The 14,801-nt window shown below is 29.3% G+C and overlaps 1 protein-coding gene across 1 annotated transcript; it reads right to left on the bottom strand.

The window, feature by feature from the left end:
- Positions 1–953: 953 nt before the first annotated feature.
- LOC108565025 (tubulin alpha-3 chain-like) lies at positions 954–10,489 on the bottom strand. Its single transcript, XM_017924274.1, has 7 exons — positions 10,363–10,489; positions 6,634–6,856; positions 2,260–2,432; positions 2,030–2,158; positions 1,808–1,978; positions 1,492–1,751; positions 954–1,431 (listed from the first exon to the last, which is right to left on the bottom strand). Exons 1-7 carry the CDS (start codon positions 10,363–10,365, stop codon positions 1,038–1,040), a joined length of 1,353 nt encoding a protein of 450 aa, XP_017779763.1. The 5' UTR covers positions 10,366–10,489; the 3' UTR covers positions 954–1,037.
- Positions 10,490–14,801: the final 4,312 nt, after the last annotated feature.

Raw genomic sequence — 14,801 nt, 5'->3', positions numbered from 1 at the left:
GAAATATTTGTAATAAATGTTTTATTTCATTAGTAGTAATATTTGTATCATATATATCTTTATCCAGGAACATTTTATCAAGATATTATCCTTGATCTGTAGAAATCATCTGCAGTACATTTCTTAAATCATTGAATACGTATGTACTATAAAAAATAGTAAAATGTATGACTTTAGAAAAAAAATAAGCTTTTGTTAAAGTATGTGTTTTCGTGCAATTTACTTCTAGTTTTTATTTATGAAACTGAGTAGAATCAGTAAAGTGTCACATCCAGTTGAGTGATTGTTTTATTATTAATATTTAACTAAATGAACATGCTATATTGTTCAATTTAGTGTACCTGTATGCTTTAAGATGAAATTGTAAATAAGATATGATACAGTCTATGTTCAAAAACAAGATCATTATATTTGTACCAATCAATGCAAAATCTATGAATTCCTAAAAGTGCAAACAAATATATTTTATTTATAATATTAATAAATTAGTTTTATTGTACGTTGTAATATTTAGCAAATTTATGTATGCTCCTTTGCATCTATAGCTAGATTTTATCAGGAATTATATATTTAAATTTACAAATATCTTTATTGTTCTTTGCATGACATTAGTCGTAGATTCTAATAATCTGAACAAATATATACTTGCAGTGACTTATCTATTCAGTTTGATTAGTTCAAATTGTGCTTAAGTATGCACATATTTATTAATTATGTTGAGGAATAGAAAACTAAAAAAAGTAATTATTTTTTATTAGGTTTATTGTATTCGCTTCTAAATAAGACACAAATTACACAGTTCCTTATTTATCAATCAAATAGTGACACATGCGTTCGTTTATTTTGGTAAAATGCGCTAATAGTTTTTCACGCCTGGTGAAGATGTATCAAATAAATAAAAAGTATAAAACAGTGTGCGTTACAAAATTACAATAGCAGTTTTTTTTGTTCAGTATATATGTATGAATAGTAAAATAAATTATCGTAGTGTATTTAGTATGTATGCATTATGTAGATAAAAAAAAAGGCAATGTCGTTTAGTATTCGTCACCCTCCTCGGCCTCGCCATCCACAGAGTCGACGGCAACTTCTTCGTAGTCCTTTTCCAAAGCAGCCATGTCTTCGCGGGCTTCAGAAAACTCGCCTTCTTCCATTCCTTCACCCACATACCAATGGACGAAGGCGCGTTTCGCGTACATAAGGTCGAATTTATGATCCAGCCTGGCCCATGCATCAGCTATGGCCGTCGTATTGGACAGCATGCAAACCGCCCTTTGCACCTTAGCCAAATCACCTCCGGGTACCACGGTTGGGGGTTGATAATTGATGCCCACCTTGAAGCCTGTCGGACACCAGTCCACAAATTGTATGCTGCGTTTCGTTTTTATTGTGGCGATGGCCGCGTTAACATCCTTCGGCACAACGTCTCCCCTACATTAAACATATCATTTATACCGATTTCATATTTGGTTTTGTTTTAGTCAGTATTACCTGTACAACATGCAGCAAGCCATGTATTTGCCGTGACGAGGATCGCACTTGACCAGTTGATTGGCCGGCTCGAAACAGGCGTTGGTGATGTCAGCCACAGTCAACTGTTCGTGGTAGGCCTTCTCCGCGGAAATGACCGGTGCGTAAGTGGCTAATGGAAAATGGATCCTCGGGTACGGTACAAGATTAGTTTGGAACTCGGTGAGGTCGACGTTCAGCGCTCCGTCAAATCGCAAGGAGGCCGTAATCGAAGAAACGATCTACAGGAATGCAACAGATGAAACAACTGCAAGAAAATTTCCAACTAATTACTTACTTGACCGATAAGACGATTCAAGTTCGTATAACTTGGTCTCTCGATATCCAAATTGCGGCGGCAGATATCGTAAATGGCTTCATTGTCAACCATGAAAGAGCAGTCCGTGTGCTCCAGAGTCGTGTGAGTTGTCAACACCGAGTTGTACGGTTCGACAACCGAGGTGGACACCTGCAAAATGTTAAATAATACACACAGAACGAAACCATAACATAAACATACTTGCGGAGCTGGATATATTGAGAATTCCAATTTGGATTTCTTTCCATAATCGACGCTCAATCTCTCCATGAGTAGACTAGTAAATCCTGATCCGGTTCCTCCTCCAAAAGAATGGAACACCAAGAAGCCCTTAATAAAATGAATCAGATATAAGAAGTTTATAACTATGATAATGTTTTGATACAGTTTTGATCATTTCGGTTGTAATAATAAATATGAATATATTATACCTGAAGTCCAGTGCATTGATCCGCCAATTTTCTAAGACGATCCAGCACAACATCGACGATTTCTTTACCGATAGTATAATGTCCTCTGGCATAATTGTTTGCAGCATCTTCCTTTCCGGTAATCAACTGTTCTGGATGGAAAAGCTGACGGTACGTTCCAGTTCGGACTTCATCTGAAGAAAATATTGAAAACCACTTTAATAAAAGTAATTTGTCGAAGAATAAAAATTTCTACTTAGTTTTTATGTTCAGTTGAATTTAAATTATAAAAACATTTCATTAAATAAACTTTTGTATAAAAGTAATCTGTTTAATAATTATTTTTGATTTTTCATAATTCCCAACTAAAAGGCTAAAAATTGAATAAACCTATAAATTGTATAATAATTTTTCAAATTCCCCTCGGTCTTATAAAAAATTTCTAAACATTAATAATTTTTATCAATAAAATATAGCGGAAAACAGAATTTAGATTAGATTCATCGTTTTATTAGAAACCATATATACATTTTATGAATTTTGAAATAAAAAGTAAATATTTCTATAATGATAAAATGTTCAATGGTTTAAATATTAAGTGTAAACAGTTATCAAGTGTATTTAGTCTTAACATCTGCTTACAAATATTTTATTACCACCCTAAGCAAACAGGAACTTCCATTCCCAAGCAGATAACGTATTCTCTGAAGAAATATCCCCTTCCCTAAAATATTAGTGCGCTTTTTTACTCACAAAGCGATACTTTTATCATTAGTCTCGGTCTTTGGTTAGGCTTAGTAGCAGTGATACTATGTGGAAAGCAGCATATAGTATAGTAATTTTCTATTGTTATGTCGCGGCTAATTGGTGTAATGTGAATGAAGTGCAGTGTTTTTATTTCATTAATTAAATTATTTTGGATAGTAAAATAATTACAAATTTAAATATAATAATTTAAATGTGTCGCGGAAATTTTACTGTAAATTCAAGTGTGCTGTGAGTTAAATAAAAGGTTGAAAATCACTGCTATATTTAAGTATTGAATGTAATAGCCTCTGTCGGCTAGAAAATATCAACCATTAGATGCGACCATACAGATTGGCAGAATTAATTTATAATATTGTGAGTAATTGTTTAATATTTAGTATATTTAGTGACGCTTTGTAACGATAGAAACATGTGTAATCAGGGGTCGGAATTATAGATATATTATTATTTCTGTCAATACATTTTGTATTTCTAAACTATAAATTAAAAAAATGAATAAACACTTACACACAATTTTGATAATCGCAACAAACTTGACTATTTGTCAAAAAAAAGCTTTTAACGTTGTATTGTCCATTTGATTATAAAATTTTAATAAAGAAAGCAGTATTTACCAATTTTAATACATGTATAAACTAATGCCAAACCTACTACATATTTTGTATTATGTTCATTTGAATTTGAAAAAGTGCATTCAAAATAGTTACTCTTGTAGAAAGTTAGTAATAGAGAATGTTGCGTTTATTATAAAAATATAAAACAAATTTTATTATACAATTTATAAATTAATAAATAAATATAAACATAATCTTAAATTGAATATTTTTTGCTTTTCTTTATATGAGCAAATTTTTTGATTACATTGTGATTAAACTGTTGAATTTCTTGTGAATAATCCTTTAAAAAAGCCAAGAATTCAACTGATATTAGCATGTCTAATTTATTAAAAGTGTTATAATGGTTTTTAGAGTGCTAAAACAACGTTCTGCATTAGCGTTTCACTGAAATTCAATTTCAATTAGTTTTGATAATTAAAAATATTTATCGACCAATTTATCGTAAAATCATTATAATGTATTGATAATTAATTCGTCCTTTAGTGTTGGATTATTTTTGTTATTGATTATGTGTTACAATTTTTAAGGGTTTACAATTAAAAAAATATTTATATTATATTATTATTTATATGAAACTAAGTTTACTTATATTTTGAAGCATTTTCTATCAGTGATTCGTACATAAACATTATCTGTGTGTGGATAAAAATAAATCCAGTTTTAAGTAAATATTCATACTCTAAACATCTTTACTTAATATTTTTATGGGACCTAATAGGGTGCGATTATATTTAGGGTGGCAATAAAACAGTTATATTACTTTCGACTAAATATACTTCAGTGCGAGCAAAGATAATCAGTATACACAACAATTATAATGATATGCTACAACAATCTATTATTTATGTAAGCACTCAGAAATTTTAAAACTGCAATTAATGGGGTAATTATTCAGCTGATCCTGGATGGATTATAGATTATATTTAACTCTTTACCAAATTTAGAAATATTCGTTAAATTTAATTGTAAATTATCACCAAAAACAATATATATATATTTACCAAATATTATAAATAACAAATATTTAAAAAACCTATGATTAAGCCTGTCTATGTCCAATTCCACATGAATACAGCAATTCTAGTTTGAAACACCATTTTGTGTGCCTCTTCGAATATTTTGTTTTTTTCTCTTTATTATTCATATTGAAAATTAAATAGTGAATTTAAATTTATTTATTGAATTTTCTGAGAAAGTATTCACTTCAATTAACATATATTTTATCCCGGTTGTGTACATGGATTTGATAATAAACCTCATCTTAATATTCACCAATATTTGAGCAATAAACGATTTACTGTATAATATAGGCAATAGTCTTTGTAGCATATCATTTTGTTTTTTTTTAATTTTCATGTTATATTATGCTATTTTTTTTGAGTAATTAGTATGATTTGTTGCAATAAATGTTATTATTATTATAATTTAACAGCTCTTATTTTTTAAATTACGACTTTAGCAATTAACTTGTGTACATATTCTGAAAGGTAACATTTCAATGATTTGTGTCATTTTAGTACTCTCAAGTAGATAGAAGAAAACAAAGTGCATTTTAGACTGTAATACTTTTCTATTACTGGAATGCCAAAAATAGCACTATGTAAATAACTGAGGAATATTCTGCTCCGGAGAAGTTGCTTTCTTTAGCTAAAGCGAAAGTAATTTGCTAAGTTTAGAGCTGGCGATTTCAGCATTAAAGATTTACTAGTAATAATGACGACATCCAGTCATTGACCGAGAAAAACCCGCACTACACGGCACGCAAATTATCAAAAATATTAAAAATATCAAAAACAACCATCGTTTTTTAAAGCTCGATTATAAAGCATTACGATATACGAGTTTCGTACAATTTAACTGACAAAAATCACGATAATACCAGCTCTTATATTTTTTACACGAAAATTGTTGCAGTTAGATTCACCAATTTCTACTTATTCGGATCTAAGCAAAACTCCATTAACTGTAAGAACATTTAATTTATAGTGGATATACACTAGGAAAAGTTATTTTTGTGACAAAAAATTAAAAAATTCTGTGAGGATGAAATTTTTAAAGTTAAATATAAGCAGAAACATGTTTTTTTTGTTTATAATTAATAAACCGATTATATTGGATGGATCAAAATCGAGAAATTTTGAATGCAAGTATGAAATAATTAAGTACACATTAAATTAGCGTTATCGCATAAAGTTAGTTTTATATATTTAGCATTTATTACATCTTCTATGAATTTGATAGTTTATATTAAAATACATATTCATAGAAACAGATAAGTGTCATGACTGAATGACGTATTATTTTATGTTTAATTCTGTAATGTTATGTTGTGCGGTCACGAATGTACTGTCCCTGTCGTTTTTGAGGCCATCACGCACCTATTAGTCATATTAATAATTAATTTTCAGCAGCCTGTGTGTGGATATAATTACACGGTGCTCGGACATAATTGTTTCTTATTTTCATACATATAATATTGCCTTAGCGCTGACCTGCAACGTATTTCTATTGAGCACATCGATGATCAAATTTAAATTGATCAAACCAATCCATCCAGCTACGAACATCACCCGTCAATATTTGTTATGTACACGAATGCGTTGTGTGCTGTAGGTATATAAACCTGCATGCGATAAACATATAAAATTCTAAATTATTGACCATCAGCCGTTCGCTGGAATTTAACCCAATAATAATCGTTTCCATTTAATTTCACGTGTATACCAAATAGATATTTTTTTCGTTCATTATTATTATCCAAATTGATTCAACGAAGTGCTTTCTCTCTCTCTCGCTTGCAAGGACGATATTTTTTTTAAAATAAATATTTGGAAACTACTTTTTTCAGAAACCGTTGTAATTTAATGAGTTTTTAATACGAGAACTAAAAAAAAGTAGATGCGGTCCGTGTATATAAAGAGACACGTTATACGATACTTATGTAATTTAGAGTAAATTATATCACTTTGCGTTATTCAATTTATGATGTTCTCTTCGACGTATTACTCACCGACGACCGTGGGCTCCAGGTCGACGAAAACTGCTCTCGGCACATGCTTCCCAGCACCAGTTTCGCTGAAGAAAGTGTTGAAGCTATCGTCTCCACCCCCGATGGTCTTATCGGACGGCATTTGACCATCGGGTTGGATCCCGTGCTCAAGGCAGTACAACTCCCAGCAGGCATTGCCGATCTGGACTCCGGCTTGGCCGATGTGAACTGAAATGCATTCCCTCTGCAAAAAAAATAACAATAACACTGTTAATTATAGAACAACAACATGACAATGACACACATATCGCATTGTTCGGTAAATGATAAGTCTCGAATTATGATTAATTTGCATTGTGTGCAGTTATGTAAATATTCAATTGCAGAGACGGTGGTCTACAATTAAACCGTTTACTAACCGAGACGGGTTGCGTATGCTTAATATTACTCATCATCATCGTTCTATCACAATGGCAGTAAGCATTGTAAATGGATTTGCCGAAACAAGACAAAGAGGATTGATTTTTTTTTAATATAAGAGTTGAAAAGTAACTGGTACAAGGTTTCAAAATATAATACATGATAATAGCTTTTCTAGTTACCAATCAACAACCAACCCTCCACGAAAAACATATATTTTTTATAATAATATCCATTAAATTTTACCTTACCCCACATTACGGGTTAATATTGGTTGTGTATAGGCTAGAAAGTCGAAACAACTTTTATTTCCTTTGTTCGTAATTTTCCAATTATTATCTATGCTATTTCTATCAAACTTATTATTCTTCCCGTATCACGTCAATTTCAATCACTTTAATCATATAAATAAGAACCAATAGAATGAAATCGTTAATAGAAACAAATGAGAACACATTCATGCAGCTGATTTTACATAGTTCATGAGATATGTTTGCAATCATCCGAAGCCCAGATGCATTATATTGTTTCCTATCAAGCAATTAATGCCGTTACGCGAATTATGGGCTTTTACAAATTTCACTTCTGCCATGTACAGTTGCATATGAAAATGGATCAATACTGAATAGCCGTTTCTGGTGAATGCAATAATTAAATGGAAAACAGATCGATAAATACGTAATGTTATATAGATAGATAAGCTTGTTAAAGGATATATGTCTAGGCAATAATTAATTTCTTTTCATTTTCTCATTCCATGCACTGAAATAGAGCTAAAGTGCGTTGTTTTTATCGCATCTTGGTCTCGAATTCCCCATTTGGCTCGAAGAATGACTCAGCCTAACCGCACAAATGCGGTAAAAATATCCATAAATCGCGGATAAAAATAAATATTCCATTTTTGATTCAACAAAGAAGGTCATTATTCTAATAATTGTATGTTATAATTAATGTTTGCCTCATAAATTATTATTCAATTTGATTCTTGTGACTTAACCTATAAATAATTCCCTAAATAAACAATTATATCTTAGCTTTAAAGTGACTACTTTAACTTATATATTTTTTAATGGTTCTGATAAAATGCCTTAAATTTAATGAATAGAATAAGTCGGTTTTCCTTTGTGTTATAATTTCACTACTTATCCAATAAAAAAAGGTCACAATGGACCCACGTCGAATTAAAGGAATAAGTTTTCATTACACGATATAATCTAACTATCATCTAGAATCTATGTAAAAATATATTACAAAACTACCAGGGTACAAATAAGATTTACGGCAATAATCAAACTCAATAACAGGAAAAAAATATTAGTAGAAAATAACTTTTGCAGTTACTTTTTAGTAACTTTTAATTCTTTTATTAGATTTTCAGCACTTCTCGTTTACTAATTTTGACAGAATTGACACAAAGACCTATGGACAATAGCCTCTTGTAGCAATTAATCTTTTTTTATTATTATTGTTGTTGTTTATTACTGAAAGTTTTTATTTTTGTTATGAATTAAAAATAATAATACGCGAAGGGCAGTAAGACCTATGGCTGATAACTTTTATAGCAGTTAATTTATTTATATAATTGTTGCAATAAATGTTATTTTTATAAGCAAATTATCTGTTTTTATTATTACTATAAACTATTTGTATTTCTGTGTATTAAAATATTATTAACAACATTTTATAGATATAAAGCTCTTACTTTACATAACATTTTCCTGAAGATATTTTGAAAATCGTCAATTTTATTTTAATAATAACGTAAGTAAATCGTATATATATTGCTTCAATAAAATAAATTATATTGTTATCATATTATATCTTTTCAAATTGGATCAATTTGGATGTTATCTGTGATAGTAAACTATGAACTTATTAGTCGCAAAATAAAATTGCTCATTCCTTATCTAAATCGAAGAAGAGGGAATCCGCCCTTGGGCGAAACAGTTGTTTTGAAGTCGTTAACATTATATGCCCTGTCGCGACAGAGGCAACCAAGCCAGACTAGACCAGCCCATGCCAAGCCGCGACGAATCAATAAAAGAAAAATCGACGTGTATGAATCACGGGCGGTAATTTCTGCGAAAAGTGTGAATGATTGTACCACGCAACCGTAATGAACGAAAACAAGAAGTACATTGTTTAAAACAAACTAATTTTGCGCTTGGTTAATTGTTAAGTGAACTTCCTGTAACATAAATGAATTAACAAAAAAAAACAAATATTATTTCCTGTCTTTCTAAGAATGATTGCAGCTTCTAGTTAACTTAATGTTATAATTTCTAAATCAAGAAAAGAAAATTAATTATATTTTATAATAATTAAACGTACAACTTAATAAAAACTCTTGCAAAATTTCTTATTTTTGTATATTATCTTCTTCTTTATAATAAATTTATAAATTATTTTAATCTATAATATATACTTCTTTGCTATACTTAATAATTTTTTTTAAATATTTGAAAATCTCTAATTCAATATTTAAAAAAAAAACGTATTTTTTAAGTTTACTACTTAAATAATCGTTCTGATTCAGCTAATAATCAAGTACTCTGTTATAAATTGGATTAAACTCAAATATCAGGGACAATAAAATTATATAAAATCAATTTAGTTTCGCTTCTATTAAATTCCTGCCTTCTTTAACGGTTGGTGTCTTTCTATAATTACGATTATTCATGCGCGTAATACAATAACATCGCGGGCTCGGCTAATTCGAGTAGGAATTAATGGATTTCACATTGCGAAGGGTGTAACAAAAGCGAAACGATGCGAGGCGCACTGCCTCAATCTCAATCTGCAATTAGTTTCGCTAATATTTAATATCGTTTCGTCCTCTGGCTCTCAGCGCATGTAAAAGTCGTCTATTCTAAGATTACAACGAACAACAAATTGGAAATGTTGTATACTCTACTCGGGTAACTACTGTACGTGGCCGAGAATCGTATTACCGTTTCCTTTGGCCATGATCCAATCGAGAGAAAAAGAATAATTTATATTTATCACATTATTCAACTAAGTGAAGATTTCTAAATGAAAGTATTTCTACAAAAGACGGAGGTTACGTTTTTCAAAATTTATTTTCATGCGCGGAGAGTAATTTAAATCATTTAATAACAAGAACGAATGTTTAATACAATCTACACTAGACTATTGTAATGATAAAACAACCGTTGTATTTATTAAAATCGTTATGCTCTGATTTACAAGAACAATAAAAACAATGGTTATAAATCAATAATTATGTGTATATTTGCAGAAAATTTATAATAATTTCTATTGCAAACATAAATATCTTAAATATTATATATATATGAAATAATGTTTTACCATTTTCGTTTCGTTTGCTGATTAATGTCTTCTCTCAAATTTGAATCACTGCGATGTCTGCGATGCGGCACCTGAGTGAATTTTTGAACTGTGTCTGAAGAAACTTCGGAGCTTTATATGCCCGGTCCCCGATAATTGGATGCCGTATGTACGATGACTCCAGTACTTGCGCACTCGGAAAGCAATAGAACGCGAGCAGAACTTCGACGACACACGGCATCCACCATTAATAAATAATATGGAAAATTCACCCCGTCACCCTTCACGCAAACTATATACCACACCTTACTTCTATTTTGTTTAATCTACCTCAAGAACTTTCTACCATGCATGCTCTTTAATAATAGTAATTGTTATAACTCATTATTTTACTCATGCTCTATATAAATTATATAAATACTCGGTATAACAATTAATTTATTATTGGTCAGAACGACTTATTTATATATGTTTTTGAACGAAATTAGGACCAATCATGGTTTTTAAAATAAATAAATATTATATTTACTAATAATTAATTTAAAAAAAAAAGCAGATGGCCATTACTAACCAATTTACTAAATTGGAATCTTAATTGCAATATAATTCAATTAAACTCACTTTAGTATAAGATGTCATTAAATCTAATACTTTTAAATATAGCAAATGTTTTCTGAAAAGAACGCGATGTATCGCATAGTGCGGCATCGATCATAATAAAAATTAATTAGTACAGTAAATTATTTTTTTATACATAAATTATCGTTTTGTTCTTAGCATTCCTAAAATTCTTGCGACTCTTATATAACATAATCATAACTTTTTATATTAAAATGGAATTGTTCATTGAAGAAACTTAGATGATAGGTTTTAGGAAGAAATCACTAGGAAGTTGTTGAGAAACACAGTAAGTTAAATATATAATGGAGAACTGAAATTCAAATGGGAAATAATGTTAATGAAAGATGTTAATTATTAGTAATTATTTATTATTTAAATAAATAATGCGCTCCACATTCAGCCAAATATGAAGATCGAAATGGTAGCAATAGATTATTTATCTCATTTGGTTGAATTTGGATATTTTTAACTGACTCAACATTTTGCATTTATAACGGTATCAGTCACTTCACTTTTTTTGAGACAATGCAAGTTTTGAAATTGTTTGTTGAAAATATATTTCTGATATAATTCACTGAAGATAATGAAACCAAATATCTTCGTTTTTGGATCGACAAGAGTTTTATTTGTTCCTTAATGTTGTTTATTGTGATTTTGTCACATTCGGTCTTCGCATATTCTTATGTTTTCTCAGCGTGTTCCAAGCACCTAACATATATTATTTATTGTTTGGACTTCCAGTTTTAATTTAGTTAAAACATTGCATCGATTAGTTATTTAGTTTTGTTTTAACACAAATTTAAAATGGAGGAAAATTTTTGGCATATTTTATTTCTTATTTCCGAAAAGGCAAGAACGCAATATCGATTCACAACACGTGAGATTGCAGAGAAGCTCAATGCATCGCATACAATCTTTCATCAATTTCAAGCATTCATTTGCCTTGCCCATCATATTAGCAACACCATCTGCAGCTCATGATATACTTTGTATCGATATATTATTAGCTTATTATGTATATATCTTTGGAGATAGATACATTTTATCAATAAATTTTACGTAAGTCATCAATACGACGTCACTGTCTCTCATAGTTGATAGATCCATTTGCACTGAGAATTTTCAGCGTTTCAAGAAGTTGCATTCGATTTCCAGAACTGTATTAAGAAATGCTGATAATGATGATTTGATTAAATTCTCTCCTATAATATGATTACACCCAGATTCAGCGACGAGTAAGGAAATTTGATAAATAGCCTCAAGAGTACGATTAACAGTTGCAGTATAAAAAGTAAATAGACTTTAATGTTTCATTTTTGTCTTTAAAGTTTAAAAATAATTGAAATCTGAATTAATATGAGCATTATATTTGAAGACGACCTTATTTCTTCATTTTTGAAATAGCCAAGTCACTTTTTGTGCTGTTTATTTTTGTTGCGGTTTTAAAGTCTTCGATTAGTCCGGTTTCAAATAGTGCGGTATATTACAGAAATAACTGTCTCTTAATTTTATTAACAAAAAAAAGTGTATAATAAATGCAGTATACCCCATTTCATCAAAATTTACTGATGAACACTAAAATGTTTAAATAATTTATATAAGAATTCTTATATAATAATAATGTAAATTTAATTTAATAACTTATCCGAAGCATTCATAGAAACAAAAATAAAAAACATTTGGATGAAAAACATAATGAAGTGTTATATTTTAAAAAATAAATTAATAAATTAATTGAAAAAACAATTAACATTTGTTTTTGTTTAATTTACTTATATTAGAGGAAGTTCACTGTACAATTTAAAATCTTGAAATTTGTTTGTGTTAAATAATATATTATTTATGTTTGTTCACTACGCTTCAAACTTTCTCACAGAAAATAATTTCAAAAAAATATTACTCAAGAGCAAGCAACAATTCAGAGAAATATGGCTTTTGGGTGGCGTTAATATGTAATAGTTTTAAATTTTAAATATTTATTTTGACAGGATTTTACAAATATTATTTTTAGTAGTAAAGTTAGTAAGTAGTTAAATCTATAAAGCATGTTATAAGAATATATAATTGAAATATTTACCTTTTATCTACTTTTTAAATATTTCATCTTGTGCCAATTCTCGTTATATTTATATTTAATCAATTTTACCATTTGCAACAGGTGCCGGTATTGTTAGTAATATAGATAAATTTGTGGTTCAATTTTCAAAAGCTTAACTGATTTTTTTTATTAAGAATAATGATTAATATCTCACATTTGTTGTTATATTATCTTACAATAAAATTTCTAATTCCTTAATAGAACTAATTTTATTCAGAAAATGAAAACTTTTTGTATCATTTTCAAATAGTTCAAATCTTTTATTTTTTCATACTTTATGCTAGGTGGGGAATGGTCCCGTTGCCTTTTATCGTATGGAATGCATGGCTTTGATTTTTTGAGGGGAGTAGAAACTCAGCCTAGTGGATCATGACTTTAGTAGGAGTAAGACTCATCCTAGTGGCTCGTGTGATTATGCATCATCACACGAGAGGGATGTTCAATCGTTTAAGAGCTTTATTGTTGTCAGGTGACTGCCATCCTTGGCCGTTTGTGTTCATCCGGATCGTAGTCGATTGCCTCCCGCAGGAGAGGATTTGTATGGGCCTCAGCTCTGTCAAAAGCCTTCGTCGCTGTTTTTGACATGAATTCAGAGATGTGAGGTATGCTAGCCTCACGATGCAGCTGCTCATTCCTGACAAATCTCTGTTTCAATACGTATATTATTTTATATATAGTTGAATTACAATATTCAAATTTCTGTTTAAAATCTAATAATAATTAACAGTTATTTGTAAAGTATTGCCTTCGGGCAAGTGTCTGAATTGATGGATCTATGGACGTTTTTTTTGCTTTTTAAAATCAGATATAAAATAATATTGGTATTTTGTTTATGGTTTTCTATAGAGTACATTTTATTTTGTTTATTTTTCATTTCATTTTTAGTACAATCACAAAAAATTTATATTGTACATATATATTTAAGAGTAAGCGATAAGTGGGAGATGGTTAAGTGAACAACAAATGCTTAATAAATTCATAAATAATAATAATAATTTATTGGCCAAACATCGATACATAAGAAGAAAAAGTACAATTTATACATAAATAAATTTTAACATACAATAAAAAAAATATATATTAATAGACTGGCCAAAGGGCTAACGACCGAGGTCTTCATAAATATTAAATCAGAAGAAACATAAAGTATAAAATTTAGACAAATAAACTAAAAAAAATGCAACAATAAATTAAAAACAAAATTATGAATTTAGAAATAAGTTAATTCATATAGCAATTATTATGAATTCAAAATATTATACGGCCAATTAACTAGAATCAATAATTACAACATAAAGATTCATTCCAATCTAATTTTTCATTTTCCATTTCGAATCAATTTCCGAATAATAGAAATATAAATAGATTTTAGGACACATATCTTCTATTTATAATTCAGTCATCAATGATTACAGTAGAATTGAACGAATAACACTAAGACTAATTAAATATGTATTAACTTAAACTTTATATAAGATGTTTGCTTAGAGTGATATAAAAAAAGTTGTTATAAACCAATTTATATATGGTAAAGCTGCCAAATACTTAAAATAATGTGGGAAATCATTAATCCAATACGTTAAGGAATTATGCAAATAGTTTTAAATCCATTTAATTTATTTTGGATTTTTATTTTTTTAGCCAATAAATTATTATAATTATAATCAAATGTGTAGCAATTATTCTTTGATTTTATTATTTATTATTATTCAGTTTTCACTGACCGGTATTATATTTGCAT

This window comes from Nicrophorus vespilloides, unplaced genomic scaffold (assembly GCF_001412225.1).
Source record: "Nicrophorus vespilloides isolate i.1.1-1 unplaced genomic scaffold, Nicve_v1.0, whole genome shotgun sequence".
Lineage (NCBI taxonomy): Eukaryota > Metazoa > Arthropoda > Insecta > Coleoptera > Silphidae > Nicrophorus > Nicrophorus vespilloides.
The sequence above is the reverse complement of the archived record's forward strand: the minus strand, read 5'-3'. Positions and strand labels throughout refer to the sequence as shown.